Here is a 24,791-nt window from a genome sequence, read left to right as displayed (position 1 = left end):
ATGAGAGGAGCAGCCATGAGTGTAACTGCAGCAGCATTGAGTGGATTTATTGTCCTGCTTCTCACTGTGCCAGGTACTGAATACCTAACCTCTACAATGAAGGGCCTTTTCAGATGAAACTAAAAGAGATATATTTAAAAAATTACAAATGCATCACTTCCCATTACCATGCATTCTTTATTGAGTTATATTATTGTTTTGGTAATAAGATTTGGTAAAAATGTTGACATATTCAGCAACTTTCAGTCTTTTAAGAAGGATAGACATGGATAGGACTGTTTGAAATGTGCAGCACAACATCTGGGTCTGGGTCTACTTTATCCGAAGGAAACTGACTCTGCACGAGAAAAAGAAAAAAAAAAGGAAAAGGAAAAAAAGGAACCAAACCTCATCACTGCATTTTCATAACTTTCTATTCTGTGTTGGTTACTAGCAAATCAGCCCTTAGAGACCAAAAAATACACTATAAAAAGTTTGTAAAAACAACAACAACAAAAAACAACAACCAATAACTGCCACTTGGATACCAAAAATAGTAAAATAAAATAAAGGAAATTTACCATCACATTAAAATCTTTTTCTGCATGAAAATACAGACAATGGTAAATTAAAATGCAGTTGTTTTGCAGGCAACTGCTGTTGAGATTTGGCTTTGCATAAATAAAATTGAAATTAAAATTGAATTCCATTTTAGCTTTGCATTTACATTAAATCTTGCAGATTCTTATAAAAAATTAAATATTAAATTAAAAAACTTGATTTACCTAATAGCATGGTCAAACTGTCTGATAAAATGAATGAGACTTATAATTGCAGAAAAGTACTGTTATTAGTGGGGGTTTTATAATGTAATTTGATGTGAAAAGTCTTTTTTTTTTTATTAATGTAATAAAATAGTGCAATACAATTGGTAATAGAGATTTAGTGACAAAGTGGCATAAAGCCACTGTGGTATAATCCATAAAACCCTGTAACCTGCAGTGGTCTCCCTGTGTAAAGTTAATTTTCATCCTATGTCTCTGCTCATAAAATGAAATACTGTTGAGGTTCGACCTACACCCCTTGTTCAGAACTAAAATACAAAATCTGATTGGTGCTGATTTAACCCTTTCACTTTTTAATATATAAAAAAGTAATTCCAAAAATATTTTGATACTGTTAGTGTTAGACACTTTATTTTAAGTACAAACAATAATTTAAGGAATCTAACATTTACATAACAATCAATAAATATGACGATCTCTTAAGAATAACAAAACAGAATTTACGTTTCTGTTTTTATTACTTTTTATTATTTTTATTATTATTACCAATTTTGGTAATATAAATGCACCACTTGTGAAATGACCATATACCTGTTGACAGTTTAATAAAAGTCGCAGATGTTATGTACTCACTTAAAAAACTGTGCACTCATTTGTAAAAAGTTTCCCCACCATTTTTAAAACTTTAATTACACAACATGTAAAGAAATGAATAAATCCATGTAAACTTACAAAATCTATATTTATTTTACTTTAATTTTTTAGTGTCACTTTAAATCTGTGCACCAAATTTTAAATATGGATTTACAGCAGTAAACTGCATTTAGCTGTTTTACGTTTTCAATAAACATGGAACGTATGCAAAGTTGTAAATTTAGTAATAAATAAATAAATACAAATAAAAATCATGTTTAATTGCAGCCACAGGTTTCTGAGTTTATTTACATTAGGCGTGTTAATGTATTTATATTTTTTACATTTGCATTGTTTACAGTGTACAGCAGCAGCCAGGCATGCAGAACTTCTGTTCTGCATTTTTATGAACTGCTCTGTCAGACTCACAGTCTCATTAGAGAGAAAACAGTATCAGATGAAATGTTTTTGACTAACTTAGGTAAAAAAATCCTATTTGTCAATTAACATTACGTTTACTCTTGTAATTCCTTTGTTCACTACAGCTTAACAATTTAATCATAAATAATAATGCTATTTAAAAAAGGAAGGAACGCTCTGCTTTTATAATAACATGCAAAGCTTTTTTATTATTTATGTTGCTTTTCATGTTAAAGAAAATGTAAACAAATGTTTTCATTATTAATGCAACTGTGATTGTGTCTGTAGTGTCTGATGTGCTCTGTGTTACAGCGGTACTGGGTCAGACTGGTTGGTCAGTGACTTACACTTCCACTCACATCTGCGCATTAAAAGGATCAACAGTGGACATAGGCTGCAGCTACAGTTACCCAAACAATAGGAACCGTGGAATTATGTTTCGGGAAAGATTATGGTTTATTAGAAATGAGTATTATGGGCCAGTGGATTTGAGAACAGACCCAGACTACACAGGGCGGGTTGAGCACCAGTTTCATGAGAAGGACTGCACTCTGAGGATCACAGACCTGAGAGAGAGTGACTCAGCTGAGTACAAGTTCAGATTCATGACAAACCAGTATGGTGGAAGTTATACTGGCTCACCTGGAGTCACTTTGACTGTCACAGGTAAGATTTTCATTGAAAATAAATATTGTGTTTGTCTTTCAGTCACTTGCTTTTAGCCATGTTGCTTACATTCAACCTGCTCTGAAGGTTTGTTTTTCCGTGTTCATTCACTTTGATGGTTTAGTTAAAATGAAGACGATTTGTTCTTTCCTTCCATATTCAGACCTGCAGGTGAAGAGAAGAAAATCATCAGCCCACACAGAGCTGCAGTGTCACAGCAGCTGTGATGTAATTGATCCTCCATCATATGTTTGGTACAAAAATGGACAGAAAATAGAGGAAGAAACATCTCTGCGAGTCTCTGTTGGAGGTGATGACAGCAGCTATTCCTGTGCTGTTAAAGGACATGAGGGTTACCGCTCTGCTGCAGTGTGTGAGTTTACTCCACAGTGTCACTATGAAATGTCATGTAACATGTGAAATAAAACCTTCAATATTAGGGGAAAAAAAATCACAATTTAAAGATTTTCATCTCCTCCAGATGTTCCAAAGCTTCCCTCTGTGTCAGTGAGTCCCTCTGCTGAGATAGTGGAGGGCAGTTCAGTGACTCTGACCTGTAGCAGTGATGCTAACCCAGCAGCTAATTACACCTGGTACAAGGAGGATGGTCAAACACCTCTGAGTAAGGAGTGGTGGCTCTCCTTCAGCTCCATCCAGCCCTCTGACTCTGGACAGTATTACTGTACAGCTGAGAATGACCTGGGGAAGAGGACATCTGAATCTGTTTTAATCGACGTGAAATGTCAGTAAATCAACTTTAATAACATTAATTTCTCTTGAACAGTTTCACTTCCTTCCTTATGTCATTATTTGTTGCATATTTAACATTTCCCTAGTTAAAGTGCAGTGATGTCTAAACTAACTGTAAAATATGTCAATAATTCTTCTGAAGCATTAGGTAACTGTATTTTATGCAAATGTCTATATTGTTTAAACTTTTTTTGACAGCAACAAAAAAGCACCAAGAACACAAAAAACTTTTTACTGTTTATTGACATCACTGTGATGTTCCTGTGTTGTATAATCTGTCATCAGTGATCTACACCTCACATACAGGAATGACGACTACATAACAAAATCATTTTACATAATTTTGTAAGGACTCACAATAACCATGATGGGGTCTGCTCATGTATCCCGACAACATACAGACAGCCACAATACTTATATTCAGTGTTCTTATTAACATTAATTGATTTTGATAATATCGCCTGCAGATGCTCCAAAGCCTCCCTCTGTGTCAGTGCGTCCTTCTGGTGAAATCAAAGAGGGCGGATCAGTGACTCTGACCTGTAGCAGTGAAGCTAACCCAGCAGCTACGTATGTCTGGTACAAGATAAGTGGAAGAACACCTCTTAGTGAAGAACGACAGCTTGTCTTCAGATCCATCCAGCCCTCTGACTCTGGACAGTATTACTGTATAGCTGTTAATAAATTAGGGAGGAGGACATCTGAATATATTTCTATTGATGGGAAATGTGAGTGGAACACTTTTTATACATTTTTCTCAAATCCACCAAAAACTTCTCTCTATGATAGTGAGATTTTTCTCTTCTTTTCAAGATTGTATTTACTTATTATTTTCTCTTTTTAAAAATGTTATTTTTCTTTTTCATGTACTGCATCAGATGTCATAAGTCTTTGAGTGATGACTAGTAAATCTGCAATCTTATACTGTACCTCTGATGTAAAATTTGATAATAAAACACTAGAGTTCCAGTTGTTAAAATCTTTTTAATTCCACATCATTTGCCCAATGGTGGTTTGTCTCGCAGATGCTCCAAAGTTTGTGTCAGTGATGGTGAGCCCTTCTAATGAATTCAGGGAGGGCGGATCAGTGACTCTGACCTGTAGCAGTGATGCTAATCCAGCAGCTCAATACTCCTGGTACAAGAAGAATGGACAAAAGCCTCTCAGTAGTGAACAGCAGCTCTCCTTCAACTCCATTCAGCCATCTGACTCTGGAGAGTATTACTGTACAGCTCAGAACAAAGTGGGGAGGAAGAAATCTGAATATACCTCCATTGATGTCAAATGTGGGTGAACAAGTTTCCAAAAATGTATTCATGTATTTTGAAAAAATATTTGTCCTCAAACATCTGCTTTGTTCTTCTCTCTCCACTTCATAATTCATTTCAGCTGCTGTCGATCCCTGAACTGCTCCATTTCTTCTATGTTTATATGCAACATCTTTGTGAAATCGTTTTATGTCTTAATTTTAAAGGATATATTTGCATATATCCTTTAAAATTAAGACATAAAACGATTTCACATGTCAGCCGATCATGATCATTGACTTCCATTTAGTTGTGAAAATGATAAATACTTTCTGTGTTGTTTGATCTGTTTAATAATTCAACCTTTGAAGGAACTAATAAACATGCTGTTGTCTGCCTGTGTTTCCTCCAGATGATCCAAAGCTTCCCTCTGTGTCAGTGAGTCCTTCTGGTGAAATCAAGGAGGGCACTGGAGTGACTCTGACCTGTAGCAGTGATGCTAACCCAGCAGCTCAATACTCCTGGTACAAGAAGAATGGACAAAAACCTCTCAGTAATGAACAGCAGCTCTCCTTCAGCTCCATCCAGTCCTCTGACTCTGGACAGTATTACTGTACAGCTGTGAACAAGCTGGGGTCAAAACTTAAATCCATCGCTATTGATGTGAAATGTAAGTCAAATAATTTTCACAAAAATGTCTGTAAATATTTCTACATGCTTGTCTATAATATCATTTTTCTTCTGGTCTGTCTGCTTCATGTTTACAGTCAGCTGCTGTTACATTTAGCACAGGTCAGATAGAGCAGAGCGCGGCTGTGACTGGTGATTCAACAGCTGCTAAAAATGAAGGGAAAGTCTAGGATCTATCAAGTTTAAAAACATATATGATCATCTGTTCTCCATCTGTAGATGATCTGTACTGAATGCCAGAAAACTGCATCTGTCAAAGATGAAACATGGTGTCCCCTGGCGGCTGGAACAGTTTCATACCACAGTGCTCTCTCTCTGTTTTACTCACAACACATACTTGAAGACCTGAACTTTACTACATAAAACTGATTTCAGTGTTTTTAACTACAGTAGCTGGTCCAGAAGATCTCCAGTATAAAGCAGTCTTTATTTAGTTTGTGTATTTTTGTTCTTCTCATTTGTTGTTTACATAATCAAACCAAACCCTGATGTATGCCTAGAAATGCAAACTAAAAGAGAAATATGTCACAAAGCCACACATGCTGTTAAGCATATTGTTTTTTCCAATTAGAAGTAAAATTATCGAAGCTTCTGTAAAACACATCTGTCTGTGGTTTCTAGACAATCTGCAAATCTTTCCTTTACTGACACAGTGATGGTGGAAAGTTTGAACTGGCCTTCATGTTCCCAGAAATGAACTGTAATTTGATCCACTCATTCAGTCACAGTATGTCTGAGGATGACGACATTGCTGCTAACAACATCCAGAACCCTTCACTCCTGTTATTGTACACTTACACAGTTAGTTGATTTGGTCAGAAATTCAAACTACAGTTATTTTCCTGAGTTTTCTCTTCCAGATGCTCCAAAGCCTCCCTCTGTGTCAGTGAGTCCTTCTGGTGAAATCAAGGAGAACGTTTCAGTGACTCTGACCTGTAGCAGTGATGCTAACCCAGCAGCTGCATATGTCTGGTACAAGATGAACAATCAAACACCTGTCAGTACAGATTCACAGCTCTCCTTCAAGTCCATCCAGCCTGCTGACTCTGGAGAGTATTACTGTACAGCTGAGAACAGGCTGGGAACATCAACACCTACAAACATTTCTGTTGATGTGAAATGTGAGTAAAACAGCTTTTTTAGCCTTGTTTTGTTTAGAACATTTTGCCATTTATTCAGATCATAAAGTTACAATGGGACTGAGAACATCTCTCTGATAACACCATCCAAATCTCATTACTGAGAAGCTCCAGTAGCATCAGGTTCATTGAGTTGTTTGATCTGTTTAATAATTCAACCTTTGAAGGAACTAATAACATGCTTTTGTCTCCCTGTGTTTCCTCCAGACAACCCAAAGTCTCCCTCTGTGTCAGTGAGTCCATCTGGTGAAATCACAGAGGGCACTGCAGTGACTCTGACCTGTAGCAGTGATGCTAACCCAGCTGCTACGTATGTCTGGTACAAGAGGAACAGCCAACCACTCAGCAAAAACCCACAGCTCATCTTCAGCTCCATCCAGTCCTCTGACTCTGAAGAGTATTACTGTAGAGCTGTGAACAAGCTGGGGTCAAAACTTAAATCCATCACTATTGATGTGAAATGTAAGTCACACGATTTTCACAAAGACTTTCAACATTCGTCACAGGTCACTTAGTTCAGAGCCTGACTTTGAGCCAGTGATTCAATAACTGTTGATAAATAAAGGGTAATCTAGGCTCCCTGAAGTTTATAATCATGTATATTTCTTATTGTGTGGGGGAACATTCATTTACAGGCTTGTTACACTTAAACTTCTTATCTTTTAAATTGTTCAGGGACTCTAATTCTGAAAGAATCTTAATATTGAACATTTCAATTGAATACTCATATATAGATATTTGCTTGCAGCAAATAGAGGCTGTGTACACTGTTACGTCACCACTAAGAGGTCTAGGGATGTGAGTGTGGGGATCGGTAACAAGTGGGTCCAGAATGGAATGAAAAGGAAACCAGACAGTCAATATATAATATAGCTTTATTACAAATAATCTTGACCAAAAGAGCCAGCAACACCGTTTTATCAATAATGCAAAGAAACAAAGGAAGCAGTTGCAGCAACAAAGGAAAAAACCACCTAACAAATAAAGGAGACACTTCTGGGGCCCACAAGCCCGTCTACTCACTCAACTTAACTCCTCAACACAGGCATGACAGACACACAAAGGACCCTTTCCAACACCTAGAGAACTGGTGTAGAGCCACAGGGGAAAAACCACCACACATACAGTTCATCTCCAGCTTATATAACCTCAGAGAAGTGATTGCTGACTGAGCCCAGGTGGTAAACGAGGCCAATGAACAAGAGCTGTGTCCTGGGGAGAGAGAAGAGTGAGAGAGAGACAGAGGGGTGGAGCAAGAGAGGAGGAGGCGGAGAGAGAACACCACCACACCCACACAAGGACAGTTTCAGGAGGATGATCTGATATCCTCGTGTTGGTGTTGTTCCCAGACCATCATGAAAATGTTGTTCCAGGTTCAACATTGCAAGTGACCAATCACATTGTTGTGACGTTATTATTTTGCGCACCAAGCCATTCGTGCATTTATGAAATTCCAATGTTGCAAGGACAATATCAATTCTGCTTACTGTTTATTAAAGGGTTACGGTTAGGGTTAGGTTTAGGGTCAGGGTCCGTTGATCGGCGGACAGAGGCGGTTTCTCGCAGCTTAAGTACAGTTTTTTGTTTTACGCCGGTTTTACCCGAAGTCGCAAAAGTATGACGTCACAACATTCTGATTGGTCACTTGCAATGTTGATCCTGGAACAACATTTAGTATGATGATCTGGGAACAACACCAACACGAGGATATCAGATCAACCGTGTCAGGAGGCCCTGCTAGGGCCATAACATACACCAAGAAAAGCAAGGTAGAAGACAGAAAGTGATACTTGCACTCGATGGTTATTGCTGACTTAAGTTTCTAAACATGAAAGTATTAAATTGCTGGATCCTGGAATATCCGCAGAATATGCGCAGACAGAAACACTCTGATTGCTCAACAACATCCATGTGCGTGTGTATTCTGGTCTAAAGAAATATGCCAGAAATATGTCTGGCTCTGTTCTAAACACTTTGAGTGATTAACAAGGTCAGTGAAATGCTGCTGTGGGAGAGGGACCCAAAGCACTGGCACTAATAGACTTTAATTTCCACCACGGTTGCAAGGTCATAACACAGCTTGAAAAAAAATTCCCCTTCAGATACTAGGACCGGACTGAAGATGATTAAAAAAAACAACCAATGTCCAAAGAACAACATTGAAACACCTTCATAAAACCTGGAGAGCACTTTAGAAACATGCAGTAGGTGAAAGTCTGTCCTCTCTTATGCAAAATTCAGATAAGTGATGGGCGGCTCAAAACCTTCGGACAAATATCAGAGTTTAAAGAAATATGAAGCATAAATCTAACAGTTGTAGCCTAACAGAAAAATATAAGACATGTTCATAGTATAAACAAAAGTCTGAACAAGTAACAACCCAGCAAACAAAACTGAAGAATGTTGTTGTAATAGTGGCAGACATAACCTCCACATCTGGTTTTGGATCTTTGAGGAAGACTGAAATTTCTTTAAGTTATTTAATTTAATTTTTAATTTGATCTCTTTATTTGATAAGATTGAAATGCATGAATGAAGAACTATTTGCTGGAAATACTTTTGGTGATTGCAGTCAGTTTGACCATTAAGGCATTTTACACTGCAAAAGTTAAAGACCCTACAAAAGCACTAAGAAAATCACAATAATCCAAGACTATCTTTGAGCAAGCATTTAGGTACTTTTATAGGTGATTATCTAAGTCAAACATTTGTGAAGGAAGTGCCATCTTTCAATGACACTCTGCAATTGAGTGTTCATAGTGGAAAATAGATATGCCCCAAGAGAAGAAGGGGAGAGTCCTAGCAGCTGGCAGCTAGCTGACCTGGCTAAGAGCAGGAAATGCGAAGAGGCTGTATCTGCAGAAGGTTCTGGGTTGAAACTTCCTGGTCAGTCAAAGCCTTTCTGTGAAATCTACATAGATTTGTCAGAGTTCAAAAACCTGCTTGTTAGTTGAACTGTTGATAAAGATGCAGATGTTTGAGTGTAAATTTGTGCTGTGATAGGCTCTGTCTGTATTGCCTGTATCCTGCTTCTTACCCAGTTACATCTGGTCAATAAAACCTCCATTATAAGGCAATCATTATTGTTTTCAGAATTGGATATTTGTTCCAATAGTTTGTTGTTTATCATTAGTAAGGCAAACTCTGATAATATATGTTATGGGAATATCTTCATGTGTTCCTGCTAACACCATCCAGAACTCTTCACTCCTCTCATTGTAAACTTACACAGTTAGTTGATTTGGTCAGAAATTCAAACTGCAGTTACCTCTCTGTGTTTTCTCCTGCAGATGCTCCAAAGCCTCCCTCTGTGTCAGTGAGTCCTTCTGGTGAAATCACAGAGGGCACTTCAGTGACTCTGACCTGTAGCAGTGATGCTAACCCAGCAGCTACGTATGTCTGGTACAAGATGAACAATCAAACACCTGTCAGTACAGATTCACAGCTCTCCTTCAAGTCCATCCAGCCTGCTGACTCTGGAGAGTATTACTGTACAGCTGAGAACAGGCTGGGAACATCAACACCTACAAACATTTCTGTTGATGTGAAATGTGAGTAAAACAGGGCGTCATGGTTGTCAGTGTTTGAGATTTTCAAATCATGATATTCATTTTGATTCACATTGTCTATAGTATTCTATTTAAGATGCTGGGGTAAATAATGTTGTTTGCTAATCAACTAAATGATGTGGCTGAAATTTCATCATTATCTGATCAATAATTCAAACTTTGAAGGAAATTATAGGATATTGAATCCCTTTGTTTTCTCCTGCAGATGCTCCAAAGCCTCCCTCTGTCTCAGTGCGTCCCTCTGGTGAAATCAAAGAGGGCACTTCAGTCACTCTGACCTGTAGCAGTGAAGCTAACCCAGCAGCTACGTTTGTCTGGTACAAGACAAATGGAAGGACACCTCTCAGTAAAGAACCACAGCTTGTCTTCAGATCCATCGAGCCCTCTGACTCTGGACAGTATTACTGTATAGCTGCTAATACAGTGGGGACGACATCTGAATATATTTCTATTAATGTGAACTGTGAGTGGAAATAATTTCATATATTTCTCTCAGATCCATCAATAACTTCTCTCTATGACAGTGAGATTTAATCTCCCTTCAGAGGATAAATTTTTTTTTAAAGTTTTTTATATACTGCATAGGTTGTCATAAAACTTCGGCTCATTTCTGTAGTAATTCTACAACTTTATATCTTTGCTAAGAAGAAAATAAATAGATTCAACTACTGCACAAGACTTCGAGCTGTTACAGTGTTTAAATTCCTCATCATTTTAACAAATTACTGATCATTTGCACAACTGTTTTTCACACAGATGCTCCAAAGTTTCTGTCAGTGATGGTGAACCCTTCTAATGAATTCAGGGAGGGCGGATCAGTGACTCTGATCTGTAGCAGTGATGCTAATCCAGCAGCTCAATACTCCTGGTACAAGAAGAATGGTCAAAAACCTCTCAGTAATGAACAGCAGCTCTCCTTCAGCTCCATCCAGCCCTCTGACTCTGGAGAGTATTACTGTAGAGCTCAGAACAAAGTGGGGAGGAAGAAATCTGAATATACCTCCATTGATGTCAAATGTGGGTGAACAAGTTTATTTGTTTTAAGAAAAACTTTCTAAAATCCCTTCGTGTATAATTAAAATTGATTAACCTCAAACATTTGCTTTGTTAATCTCTGTCTGTTTCATAATTCATTTCAGCTACTGTCGATCACTGAACTGCTCCATTTATTGCATTTTTATATGCCACATATTCCCTTTGAAATCAATGCACAAAACTATTTCACATATCAGGTAATCATGATCATTGACTTCCATCAAGTAGTGAAATGATAAAAACGTTGTGATTTTTCAAAATGTACCTTTCAGTATATTAACCTTTTACACCTTTTACAGATGTAACTTCTTTAAAAAGGATAAATTCAATTTTCTTCATTAGTTTTTTTCTTGCATGCCAACTTATAAACATTTCAGTGCACATCCACATCTGCTGAATCATGTAAATAGTCCAATTTCATCAAATCTTAAAGTCATAGTGTAGATGGGAACATCTCTCTGATAACACCATCCAAATCTCCTCACTGAGAACTTCTGTAGCATCAGGTTCATTGAGTTGTTTGATCTGTTTAATAATTCAACCTTTGAAGGAACTAATAACATGCTTTTGTCTCCCTGTGTTTCCTCCAGATGATCCAAAGCCTCCCTCTGTGTCAGTGAGTCCGTCTGGTGAAATCACAGAGGGCACTGCAGTGACTCTGACCTGTAGCAGTGATGCTAACCCAGCAGCTACGTATGTCTGGTACAAGAGGAACAGCCAACCACTCGGCAAAAACCCACAGCTCATCTTCAGCTCCATCCAGTCCTCTGACTCTGGAGAGTATTACTGTAGAGCTGTGAACAAGCTGGGGTCAACACTTAAATCCATCACTATTGATGTGAAATGTAGGTCAAACAATTTTCATAACAGCATTTTTTTTGTTCTCATAATTTCTTGTTTACAATTAGTGAAGTAAACTGTGATATAAGTTATGGAAATGCCATAAGTCTGCTGTCAGACTCGACAACAAAGACTTCGCAACTTACCAGTCTGAGGACGTTAACATTCGTGCTAACACCATCCAGAACTCTTCTGTCCTGTCTAGGTACACTTACACAGTTAGTTGATTTGATCAGAAATTCAAACTGCAGTTACCTCCCTGTGTTTTCTCCTGCAGATGCTCCAAAGCCTCCCTCTGTGTCAGTGAGTCCTTCTGGTGAAATCACAGAGGGCACTTCAGTGACTCTGACCTGTAGCAGTGATGCTAACCCAGCAGCTACGTATGTCTGGTACAAGATGAACAATCAAACACCTGTCAGTACAGATTCACAGCTCTCCTTCAAGTCCATCCAGCCTGCTGACTCTGGAGAGTATTACTGTACAGCTGAGAACAGGCTGGGAACATCAACACCTACAAACATTTCTGTTGATGTGAAATGTGAGTAAAACAGGGCGTCATGGTTGTCAGTGTTTGAGATGTCAGTGTTTTGATTCACATTGTGTATAGTATCCCATTTCAGATATTGTGGTAAATAATGCCATTTATTCATATCATCAATTCAATGAGTCGGCTTAGATTTTGTCTTTGATCTAATCAATAATTTGAGCTTTGATCAAAACAATACCTTGCTATTATTTCCCTTTGCTTTCTCCTGCAGATGGTCCAAAGCCTCCCTCTGTGTCAGTGCGTCCCTCTGGTGAAATCAAAGAGGGCACTTCAGTCACTCTGACCTGTAGCAGTGATGCTAACCCAGCAGCTACGTTTGTCTGGTACAAGACAAATGGAAGGACACCTCTCAGTAAAGAACCACAGCTTGTCTTCAGATCCATCGAGCCCTCTGACTCTGGACAGTATTACTGTATAGCTGCTAATACAGTGGGGACAACATCTGAATATATTTCTATTAAAGTGAACTGTGAGTGGAAAAAATGTCATATATTTCTTTGAAATCCATCAATAACTTCTCTCTGTGATAGTGAGATTTAATCTCCCTTCAGATATTTTTATTTTATTTTATTTTTTATATACTGCATGAGTTGTCATAAAACTTCATTCCTTTAGCAATTCTACAGCCTTAAACTCCTTCTCTGCAGAAAAAAATATGTTTAAATGTTACACTTTTGGCTGTTACATTATGTCAATTTCACAACATTTCAACAATGATGTTTTTTCTCGCAGATGCTCCAAAGTTTGTGTCAGTGATGGTGAGCCCTTCTAATGAATTCAGGGAGGGCGGATCAGTGACTCTGACCTGTAGCAGTGATGCTAATCCAGCAGCTCAATACTCCTGGTACAAGAAGAATGGACAAAAGCCTCTCAGTAGTGAACAGCAGCTCTCCTTCAACTCCATCCAGCCCTCTGACTCTGGAGAGTATTACTGTACAGTTCAGAACAAAGTGGGGAGGAAGAAATCTGAATATACCTCCATTGATGTCAAATGTGGGTACATTTTTTAAGAAAAATGTTTGAAAATTCCCTTCATGTCTCCTCACTGAGAAGCTCCTGTAGCATTAGATTCGTTGAGTTGTTTGATCTGTTTAATAATTCAACTTTTGAAGGAACTAATAAACATGCTGTTGTCTGCCTGTGTTTCCTCCAGATGATCCAAAGCCTCCCTCTGTGTCAGTGAGTCCGTCTGGTGAAATCACAGAGGGCACTGCAGTGACTCTGACCTGTAGCAGTGATGCTAACCCAGCAGCTACGTTTGTCTGGTACAAGAGGAACAGCCAAGCACTCGGCAAAAACCCACAGCTCATCTTCAACTCCATCCAGTCCTCTGACTCTGGAGAGTATTACTGCAGAGCTGTGAACAAGCTGGGGTCAACATTTAAATCCATCACTATTGTTGTGAAATGTAAGTCAAACAATTTTCACAAAAGCAGGTTTCAACATGTCTGTCAGTATTTCTACATATGTTGGTCTATAATATCATCTTTCTTTGGGTCTGCCTGCTTCATGATTGCAGACAACTGCTGTCTCTCCCTGAGCAGAGCAAATTAAGATAAAACGTTATTTTTCTTTTTTGTGTTACATTTTTAGCACACAGTGTTACTGTGCTGTTCTGGTCAGTCAATCAGAAATATGAAAGGTACTTTTCATCTTCATCTTGTCTTCTATTTATGGTTATAAACTTATCACAGGTCACTTAGAGGAGAGCCCGACTTTGACTCTGTGCTGGTGATTCAGTGACTATTGATAAGTAAAACCTCATCTTGGCTCCATGACGTTTAAAAACATAATATGACCTATATTATCTTCCTCACTAAGAAAACAAATTGACATTTAGGACTCTGATAGTAAGATTTCCTCTAAGGTACATTTTTCAATCAAAATTTGTAAAATATATTTTTTAACATTTTCATCCTTTGAGGACTGCAGTTTTCCAGAAAGTTTTCTGTGATTCCTCTTTCTCGAGAAGAAATAAATGTCAGTACTTATGGTGGAATCAGGTTGATACAGTGGTCATCATTGTCGACTTATTATAAGAAGGTTCTGGGCTGAAACTTCCTGGTCAGTCAAAGCCTTTCTGTGAAGTCTGTCCAAAAACCTGCTTGTTAGTTTAACTGGTGATTCAGATGACAATGTTTCAGTCTGTATTTGTGCCGTGATAGACTTTGCCTGTATCCTGCTTGTCACTCAGTTATGTCTGGTCAATAAAAACTCCAGTATAAGGCAATCATTATTATTTTCAGTATCTGTATTTTTGATCTTGTAATTTCTTGTTTACCATTAGTATGGAAATATCATAATGAGGATGTTGACGTTCCTGCTAACACCATCCAGAACTCTTTACTTGTGTCATTGTACACTTACACAGTTATTTGATTTGGTCAGAAATTCAAACTACAGTTACCTCCCTGTGTTTTCTCCTCCAGATGCTCCAAAGCCTCCCTCTGTGTCAGTGAGTCCGTCTGGTGAAATCAAAGAGGGCACTTCAGTGACTCTGACCTGTGTCAGTGAAGCTAACCCAGCAGCTACATATGTCTGGTACAAGATGAACAATCAAACACCTGTCAGTACAGATTCACAGCTCTCCTTCAAGTCCATCCAGCCTGCTGACTCTGGAGAGTATTACTGTACAGCTGAGAACAGGCTGGGAACATCAACACCTACAAACATTTCTGTTGATGTGAAATGTGAGTAAAACAGGGCATTTAGGAAACCTTCAGCTCATGAGTGTCAGTGTTTGAGATTTGCAAATCATTACATTCATTTTGATTCACATTGTCCATAGACCCTTTTTTAGATATTGTGGTAATTTGTTTCATTTTTTCATCAAATCATAATGTGGCTAAGCTTTTGTCTTTAATCTGATCAATAATTCAACCATCACACCCTCCGGTCCCCTTTCTTGAAGATGGGAACCACCACCCCAGTCTGTCAATCCAACCTCCATGCAACATTGTAGAGACGTGTCAACCTGGACAGCCCTGGACAGCATCCAGAGCCTTTAGGAACTCAGGGAAGACTTCATTTACTGCAGGGGCTCTGCCACCGAGGAGTTGTTTAACTGCCTCAGTTATCTTGCCCATAGAGATTGGCGAGTCATCCCCCTCATTCCCAGACTCTGCTTCCTCAACAAAAGACGTGCCAGTGGGATTAAGGAGGTCCTCGAAGTATTCCTTCCACCACCCAACAATTTTCTCAGTTCAAGTCAGCAGCGCTTCACTCAATGCAAGTAGAGCTCTGTGTGTTGAAGATCTCGTGGACTGGGGCCGATGTCCAGCATTCCCAGTGGATCGGTCTGCCAGGACCTCTGCTCCTGGCTGCTGCTGGCACAAAATGCACCCGACCCCTACGGCGTCTCCTGCAGGTGGTGGGCCTGCAGGAGGATGGGCCCATGTCTCTCTTTTGGGCTGTGCCCGGCTCAGCCCTGTGGACTAAGGCCCGGCCACCATACACTCGCCTTTGGGCAGCTTCCCCAGGCCTGGCTCCAGGACGGGGCCCCGGTAACCCTATACTGGGCAGGGTGAACTTCTAAATCGCTCTTTGTCTAGTCCTTCACCAAGGACCATTTTGCCATGGGAGACCCTACCAGGGGGCAGAAGCCCCTGGACAACATAGCCCCTGGGTTCCCTGGGACACATAAACCCCTCTACCACCATAAGGTAGTGATATGCGGAGGGGATCTTTAAAAAAAAGATACAATGCTGTCATTTTTCTTTGCTTTCTCCTGCAGATGGTCCAAAGCCTCCCTCTGTGTCAGTGCGTCCCTCTGGTGAAATCAAAGAGGGCACTTCAGTCACTCTGACCTGTAGCAGTGATGCTAACCCAGCAGCTACGTTTGTCTGGTACAAGACAAATGGAAGGACACCTCTCAGTAAAGAACCACAGCTTGTCTTCAGATCCATCGAGCCCTCTGACTCTGGACAGTATTACTGTATAGCTGCTAATACAGTGGGGACGACATCTGAATATATTTCTATTAATGTGAACTGTGAGTGGAAATAATTTCATATATTTCTCTCAGATCCATCAATAACTTCTCTCTATGACAGTGAGATTTAATCTCTCTTCAGAAGATTTATTTTTATTTAATTTTTTATATACTGCATCAACTTTCATAAAACTTTGTCACATTTCTATAGTAATTCTACAGCCTTATACCTTTGTTTAGAAGAAAAAAAATAGGGTCAACTACTGTACAAAACTTCAAGCTGTTACACTTTATAAATTCCTCATCATTTTAACAAATTAGTGATAATTTGCACAATTGTTTTTTCTCACAGATGCTCCAAAGTTTGTGTCAGTGATGGTGAGCCCTTCTAATGAATTCAGGGAGGGCGGATCAGTGACTCTGATCTGTAGCAGTGATGCTAATCCAGCAGCTCAATACTCCTGGTACAAGAAGAATGGTCAAAAACCTCTCAGTAATGAACAGCAGCTCTCCTTCAGCTCCATCCAGTCCTCTGACTCTGGAGAGTATTACTGTAGAGCTCAGAACAAAGTGGGGAGGAAGAAATCTGAATATACCTCCATTGATGTCAAATGTGGGTGAACATGTTAGTTTTTTTAAGAACAACTTTTGAAAATTCCCTTCATGTCTAATCAAAATTAATTAACCTCAAACATCTGCTTTGTTAATCTCTGTCTGCTTCATAATTCATTTCAGCTGCTGTCATTATCTTTATATGCTATGCATTCCATCTAAAATTAAGACATAAAACAGTTTCACATGTCAGCTAATCATGATCATTGACTTCCATTTGGTTGCCATGATAAATGATAAATCTAAACAATAAATGTTTTCTCTCATGACACTATGTAAACATTTCAGTGCACATCCACATTTGCTGTATCATGTTCATGGTTTAGACGATCTGACGTTTTTTCCTGGTGCACCACTACCATGAAGTTCAGCCCCAGATCTAAAAACGCTGGGAGTAAAATGTACATAATAACATAATGCATAATTTGAAAGTCTCACAAAGCCATATTTCATTTACAATAGAACATATAAAGAAATCTAAATCTAACTAAAATGAGAAAAACACTCCCTCATTTTAAATTTGATGGCAGGATGTCTCCAAACCTTGGATCATGGCCCTGATTTTTTTTTGTGTAACGTTTCTTCTTCTTTTAATAATCATAATCATCTGGGAATTGAGGAGACAAGTTGCTGGACTTTTGGAAAGAGACTGTTGTCTCATTCTCTTCTGATGTAGGATTCTAGCTGCTCATTGGTCCTGATGTTATCTTTATTGTATTGCTTTTGTATAATGATGTCTTACAGTTCAATTCAGCACCTGGACTCTTTCACTATCAACTAATAAATTAAGTATGTGGTTTAGCATTACCCTCCAATTGGAACGCCTTTCAACACCCACTGGTAAAAGGCCTTACATCAGTAACTGTGTAGGAGAATGATGTCAAAGCTGTATACACCTGTATATACCTGTATATACCTGTATACACCTGTATATACCTGTATATGCCTGTATACACCCGTATATACCTGTATATGCCTGTATATACTTGTATACACCCATATATACCTGTATATACCTGTATACACCTGTATATACCTGTATATGCCTGTATACACCCGTATATACCTGTATATACCTGTATACACCCAAATATACCTGTATACACCCGTATATACCTGTATATACCTGTATACACCCGTATATACCTGTATATACCTGTATATACTCCCTCGAATCTTTCTGCTACTGAAATCCCCATAACTGACCACTTCCTCCTTTCATTTAATCTCACTCTCTGCTGCTCTTCTACCAAGCCAACCCGTCTCATCTCGTTCCGCAACATCAAGAACATTGATATGGACATTCTCACTACCAGTTTGGACAATGTTCAGATTCCGGACTTCTATTCTAATCCTGATGATTTGTTGTTATATTATAATAATTGTCTACGCACGGTCCTTGATTCTCTGGCTCCTGTAAAAACCCACTCTGTTTCCTTCGCTCGCTCTGCTCCCTGGTTTACCTCTGACCTCCGAGCTCTGAAGGCCAGAGCTCGGCAGCTAGAGCGTAAATATAAGAAATCTGGTTTAACTGTTGATTCAGAAATCTATAAATACCATGTACTTCAGTATAAAGACTCCATCAACGAGGCCAAACAAAGCTTCTACTCTGGTATTATCAGTTCTTATGAGGGTAATGCAAGGACTCTGTTTTCAGTTCTCAACAAACTAATTCAACCCCCCAACGCTTTACCACCGCACTTCTATTCCTCTGAAACCTGCAACTCCTTGATGCTGTTCTGGACTACGAAAATCAATAACATCCACCAGCAACTCAGATCAAATGTTGTGTCTACGCCCTCTCCAGAACCTTTTCTCCTTTTTGAGCCGTTTTCCCACTTTTCATCTTCCTGATTTATCTGATATTTCTGAGTTCATATGTAAATCAAAGCCTGCCACATGTCATCTTGACCCCATGCCCACGGGGCTTGTGAAATCCTGCCTCTCTTCTTTACTCCCACTCATTTCTGCTATCATTCACTCTTCTCTCACCACCGGTATCATTCCCCCCTTATTGAAGACTGCTCTAGTCACTCCTATACTGAAAAAACCTTCCTTAGATCCTAACAACTTTAACAACCTCCGTCCGATTTCCAATCTACTCTTCATTTCTAAGATACTCGAAAAAGTGGTTGCAGCTCAACTTCATTTACACCTGGTTAATAATAACATCTACGAGAGATTTCAATCTGGTTTTCGCTCATGTCACAGTACCGAAACTGCTCTACTTAAAGTCACTAACGATCTTCTAATCAGAGCTGACTCTGGTCTTCTCACCATTCTCGTCCTTTTAGATCTGAGCTCAGCCTTTGACACCATTTCTCACTCTGTCCTTCTAAGCAGACTTTCCTCTCTCGGCATCTCTGACACACCCCTCGCCTGGTTTCAATCATATCTCCTCAACCATTCCCAGTTTATTCAACTAAGATCATTCGTCTATTCCCCGTCACCTCTGGTGTACCCCAAGGCTCAGTTTTAGGCCCTCTTCTCTTTAGGTACCATCTTCCGCAAATTTGATCTTCAGTTTCACTGTTTTGCTGATGACACCCAGATATATATCTCTTGCAAACCTGATTCCTCCCTCCCACCTTCTTCCCTTACAGAATGTCTATCCAAGTTAAAATCCTGGTTTACCTCTAATTTTCTAAAGCTCAATTAGGATAAAACTAAGATCCTCCTTATTGGCACCAAATCGAACCTTTTGAAGGCAAACCATTTCTCACTCACCATCGATAACTCCACAGTTTTCCCTTCTCCTCAGGTTAAGAGCCTTGGTGTCATCCTAGACAGTTCACTTTCCTATAAATCTCACATCAATAATCTCACCCATTCTGCCTACTTCCATCTACGTAACATTAACAGATTGCTTCCTTCTCTTTCCACCCAGTCTACGTCCATTCTTGTCTTGTTACCTCCCGTACTGACTACTGCAATTCTCTTTTGCATGGTCTCCCCCTGTCAGAGATTTACAGTTAACAAACAGTCAGGTGAATAATCAACACTGAGACACTCGAGATAATTAACGTGCTGCACGGGTGAACTACTCAGAGAGCAATCACACCGAACTGCAGTATTCGTTTATTTTTATAGGTTACATCGTCAATATGCAAATATAATCACATTTCCTGTTACGCAGGTCCTGATGCTGTCTGTGTGTAAGCTGTGTGTGTATGTGTGTGTGTGTGTGTCACAAAGTATGTGTGTTGCAAGTCAATTTCTAAGAATAATATAATGCAAGTCAACTTCTGCGGATATGTATTTCTGTACTGGTCTCGGTAAATGTCAGTGTCACAGGGTCAGCTTCCTGTTTCTACAGAAAACTGTGTCTGGTGAAATATGTATAACATAACTTTTGAAGCATAAGCAAATAAAACAATAAAAACTCCCTAACACCCCCAAAAATCCCTCCATAAGCTTCAACTAGTTCAGAACTCTGCTGCTCGCATTATCACCAGAACCCCCTCCTACCAGCACATCACCCCTGTTCTTCAGGAACTTCACTGGCTCCCTGTGAAATTCCGGATAATTTTCAAACTTCTTCTGCTCACCTTCAAGGCCATTCATAACCTCGCTCCTTCTTACCTTTCTGACCTGTTAACCACCACTTGTTCTGCCCGTTCACTTCGTTCTTCTTCTTCTATCCAGCTTGCTGTACCTTCCTTCCGCCTCACCACCATGGGAAGCAGAGCTTTCAGCTGCTCTGCTCCCAGGCTGTGGAACTCTCTGCCCCCAGAAATAAGAAACATTGGTTCTCTCCCCCAGTTTAAATCCCAACTCAAAACTCATCTGTTCAAATCTGCATATTCACTGTGAATCCACTGTTTGTTAATTTTATCTTGTGCTTTTATTTTATTGTTCTTATTCTGCCATTGTTTTACTAAGTGTTTTATCCTATTGTAAAGTGTCCTTGGGTGACTTGAAAAGCGCTCATAAATAAAATTTATCATTATTATTATTATTATTATTATTATTATTATTATTATTATTATATGCCTGTATACACCTGTATATATATGGCTTCTTCATTACATCATTGAGCTTTAATCTGCACTTGCGAATGGTGCAGTGAACTGTGTTCCTGAGCCCGTGCAGTGATCTAAATGGCAGAATGTTACCTGAATGTCTGGGGGACCAAAGCTCACAGGCATCTAATATGGATTTTTGGCCTCATCCCTTAAGCGGAGGATTTCTCAAAATTCTCAGAATCTTTTGATGATTTGATGTACTGTACACGATGATGTCTTCAAAGTCTTGACAATTTTATATGAAAAAATATTTTTCTGAAATGTTTTCACAGTTTTTAGACACTTTGCAGACATTAGAGGTTAGACGTTTTGCAGATTGGTAAACATCTGGCCAGTTTCTTTTAGGAAATGGGGTTGTTTAAATAGTGTCGTTTGTCTAGATCTGATCATAAAGTGATAATGTGGCTGAGAACATCTCTCTACTAAAGCCATCTACTCACTGAGAAGCCCCTGCATTAGATTCATTGAGGTTTTTGATTTGGTCAATTTTTCAGCCTTTGAAGGAAATAATTCCATGTATTTATTTCCCTTTGTTTCCTCCTCCAGATGCTCCAAAGCCTCCCTCTGTGTCAGTGCGTCCCTCTGGTGAAATCAAGGAGGGCGGATCAGTGACTCTGACCTGCAGCAGTGATGCTAACCCAGCAGCTACGTATGTCTGGTACAAGACAAATGGAAGAACACCTCTTAGTAAAGAACCCGAGCTTGCCTTCAGATCCATCGAGCCCTCTGACTCTGGACAGTATTACTGTATAGCTGGAAATACATTGGGAAGGAAGACATCTGAATATACTTCTATCGATGTGAAATGTGAGTGGAAATAATTTCATTTTTCTCAGATTCAACAATTTTTCTTCTCACTGATCGATTTTATCTCTCTTTAGAGACTTTCATTTGATTTTTGATCATCTGTATCAATTGTCAATAAGGTTTTGCTCACAGTAGTTCAACAAACGTATACCTCTAGTTGATACATTTTGTCAATTCCCCATCATTTGCAAAGACTTCTGACTAATTGTGTTTAAAATGTGAGTCTGCATTTGTCCTGTGAGCGACTAGTGAGGAATTCTTTGGGATTCTGGCATGATCGCGCCACCATGGAGCGATCGTGGCTCAAGAGTTGGCAGTTTGTCTTGTAATCGGAAGATTGGCAGTTTGAGCCCCGGCCCGGACAGTCTCGGTTGTTTTGTCCTTGGGCAAGACACTTCACCCACCTAAAAGTGCTATATAAATGCAATCCATTATTGTTATTCTTTGACATGTCATCATAGCTGGGGTAGGCTCAAACCACCCAAAAATGCAGTAAAGCTTACTGTTTTTTCCAATAAGAAATTATTGAACCAACTCTCCAACATATCTGTCCATGGTTTCAAGATGATGTGCAAACTTTTCTTTTACTGCTACAGAAAAGAGGCAAGTAAAGTGGAAAGTTTGAACTGCCATTCATGTTCACTAAGAAACTATAATTTGATCAGACTGGTCAGTCATAATGTCTCTGTGGACATCAGTATTCCTGCTAAATCCTGCTGGAGTGGCTGTAGCTCAGGTTGGTGATTCAATCCCTTGCTGCTCCAGTCTGCATGGCAAATATCCTTGGGCAAGATACCAATGCCAATTTGCTCCCTGATGCATCCATCAGGGTGTGAATATGTGCATAGAAAAAAGTGTTTGTGTGAATGCGTGAAAGAGTCATGCTGTGTAAAGTACTTTGAGTCCTAGAGTAGACTAACAACATCCATCCTGTCATTTACACTTACAAAGATGTTTGATTTTGTTCAAAAACTACAATTACCTTCCTGTGTTTCCCCCCAGATGCTCCAAAGTCTCCCTCAGTGTGAGTAAATCTGTCTGGTAAACCCAGGAGAACATTTCAGTGACTCTGACCTGTGGCAGTGATGCTAACCCGGTCTGCTGATTCTGGAGAGCATGACTGTGTAGCTGAGAACAAATTTGTGCCGTCAACACCTAAACACGTTTCTATTGATGTGAAACATGAGAGAATCAGGTTGAGAGAAAAATGCTTCATGTTTACTTAATTAACACGTGAGGTGTCAAAATATATACAGAAACTTATTACATACACTCGAATCTCACCACATTCTTATTATATATACAATTATCATTGTATCTGTTATTTTTATTTGTGCTAACACATTATCTGAACTGCTTTTCTGCTCAATTGCACATTAAAAATATATTGTTATATATTTCATTCTTATTAGTTCATCTTGTCCATTCGTCTGTCCACAATTGATAAGAATCACTACTTCTCCTGGAATATTGATCAGATATAACTTATTGATTTTTGCTTTTTCATTCCATTTCTCTGGATTATTGCAATTATCTAATAATTGGAAAACAAATTATTGTTTTAGGTGTTTTTGTATTTACATTTCCTTTAACCCATAGGTTGTGTTTAAAGCTCTCTTTGTGCTCTGCAAATACATTACTGACATCATAATTCAAATTAATACAAAGAAACCAATTAATCAAACATAAAACTGAATCGAGTCACCCTTCTTTATGTTTTGTATTCTGAACTGCAGATATTCATATAAGGAAGACCTTTACGGAGTTCCTTCTGTGATTACATTGAAGCAAAATGTTGTTAGTTTAGAATTAGCGAATATCACCTTTTTTTTCTTTGTCATGTAAAACCACAGTAAAGGGATTCATCTGTCATTTTGCTGAACTTTAGTGTAAATGTACATGTAAAACCTAACCAGCTTCCTCTGACTGCCACTGTCATGTTTTACTGTCATTAAAGGAAAACAAATAAACACAAATTTAGAGGACTTATATCCGAGTAATACTTGATTATCCAATCATCTCTGTGTTATCATATTGTCAGTGTGTGACTGTGGGTAAAAGCATATAAGTGAGCAGAATACAGTGACCTCCTCATGTCTTGGATGGGAGGGACAAAAGGACTGAGGTCAAGAAATAAAATGGGAAATATAAACAGATAAACAGAACTGAAATAAATGCCTTATTCCAGTGAGTTAATGGTAATGTTGTTATGTTATTGAAAATGTTCTCACATGCAGGTCTTCCAAATGCTGTGCAATCCAGCTGAAACACAACAAATATCTCATTCATGTGAGTCATTGTTGGAGTAGTTTGACTATTCAGTGCATGTGCCACTTTCTTGAAAAAATAACTTAATATCAGTGACAAAGTCAATGTTCCACATGTCCCACCACAGCTTGGGAGGATGGAAAGTATTTTAATAATGATCATTTGTGGGTTAGATGAGTCTGCCACGCTGCAGTTCACCAGGTGTGCACAGACTTTAAAATACAGTCACTGCAGCTCAAGGTTAGTCATGAGTGTGTATACTCAGATTATGTTATGCCCTTTTGCATCAAGTCTGCATCAGCTGTGTTCCCTTTGTTTGGTTATTTGTTGTTCAGTTTTGGTGACCTGTGTGTTTAGTTTTCAGTTTACTCTCCATGTCTGTTTTTATAGTATTAGGTTCAGCTTTGTTCCCCTCATGTTTACTCTTAAGTTTACATTAAGCTGATCCAAAACATTTCAAACTAGAGTACTACAGTTACTAGACCACCTATATTAGCATCTCATCTTTGGCTTCCTGTATTTCTTTCTTTCTTGGATTCAAAATTGTGATTCTATAAATTCTATATCCTGAATGATCAGACCCCATATCTTTTTAAAAGACCTCATAGCACCACATTATTCCAATATTGTATGTAAACATGGGCTCCTCTAGCAAACCAGTTCAAATTTAATAGTTAAGTCAAGAGAAAGGCTGATAAGTAAGTCATAATTTAGTTATAGTTCATCCTTAATTGTACCAAATGTGACTGGAGGGCCCAGTCAGACCAGCTGATTTTCAAAATAAAGGACCCGGTGCAGATTATACACCTTGACTATGAAACACTTCTGGTCTTCTTTAACTGAAAAAA

General features: G+C 38.8%; 1 protein-coding gene across 1 annotated transcript; it reads left to right on the top strand.

Moving 5' to 3' along the window:
• Positions 1-23,573, top strand: LOC147327129 (basement membrane-specific heparan sulfate proteoglycan core protein-like). The gene is made up of 22 exons (XM_086294765.1): positions 1-73; positions 2,130-2,483; positions 2,647-2,856; positions 2,965-3,225; positions 3,701-3,961; positions 4,259-4,519; positions 4,893-5,150; positions 6,031-6,291; positions 6,517-6,771; positions 9,600-9,860; positions 10,084-10,341; positions 10,635-10,895; positions 11,504-11,758; positions 12,031-12,291; positions 12,512-12,769; positions 13,033-13,293; positions 13,454-13,708; positions 14,730-14,990; positions 16,034-16,291; positions 16,584-16,844; positions 21,415-21,675; positions 22,678-23,573. Exons 1-22 carry the CDS (start codon positions 1-3, stop codon positions 22,701-22,703), a joined length of 5,331 nt encoding a protein of 1,776 aa, XP_086150891.1. The 3' UTR covers positions 22,704-23,573.
• The last annotated feature ends 1,218 nt before the right edge of the window (positions 23,574-24,791 follow it).

Source organism: Aulonocara sp. 'chitande type north' Nkhata Bay, linkage group LG6 (assembly GCF_057382095.1).
Source record: "Aulonocara sp. 'chitande type north' Nkhata Bay isolate Kocher_YH1m ecotype deep benthic linkage group LG6, A_spYH_male_GT1.1, whole genome shotgun sequence".
Lineage (NCBI taxonomy): Eukaryota > Metazoa > Chordata > Actinopteri > Cichliformes > Cichlidae > Aulonocara > Aulonocara sp. 'chitande type north' Nkhata Bay.
The sequence above is the reverse complement of the archived record's forward strand: the minus strand, read 5'-3'. Positions and strand labels throughout refer to the sequence as shown.

What these genes read in the sequence shown, in the direction of transcription:
- LOC147327129 (XM_086294765.1), top strand. Translation starts at nt 1, where the DNA reads ATGAGAGGAGCAGCCATGAGTGTAACTGCAGCAGCATTGAGTGGATTT. An exon ending in AGTCACTTTGACTGTCACAG is followed by an intron (nt 2,484 to 2,646) that starts GTAAGATTTTCA and finishes TTCCATATTCAG; the next exon opens with ACCTGCAGGTGAAGAGAAGA. An exon ending in TACCTCCATTGATGTCAAAT is followed by an intron (nt 13,294 to 13,453) that starts GTGGGTACATTT and finishes TGTTTCCTCCAG; the next exon opens with ATGATCCAAAGCCTCCCTCT.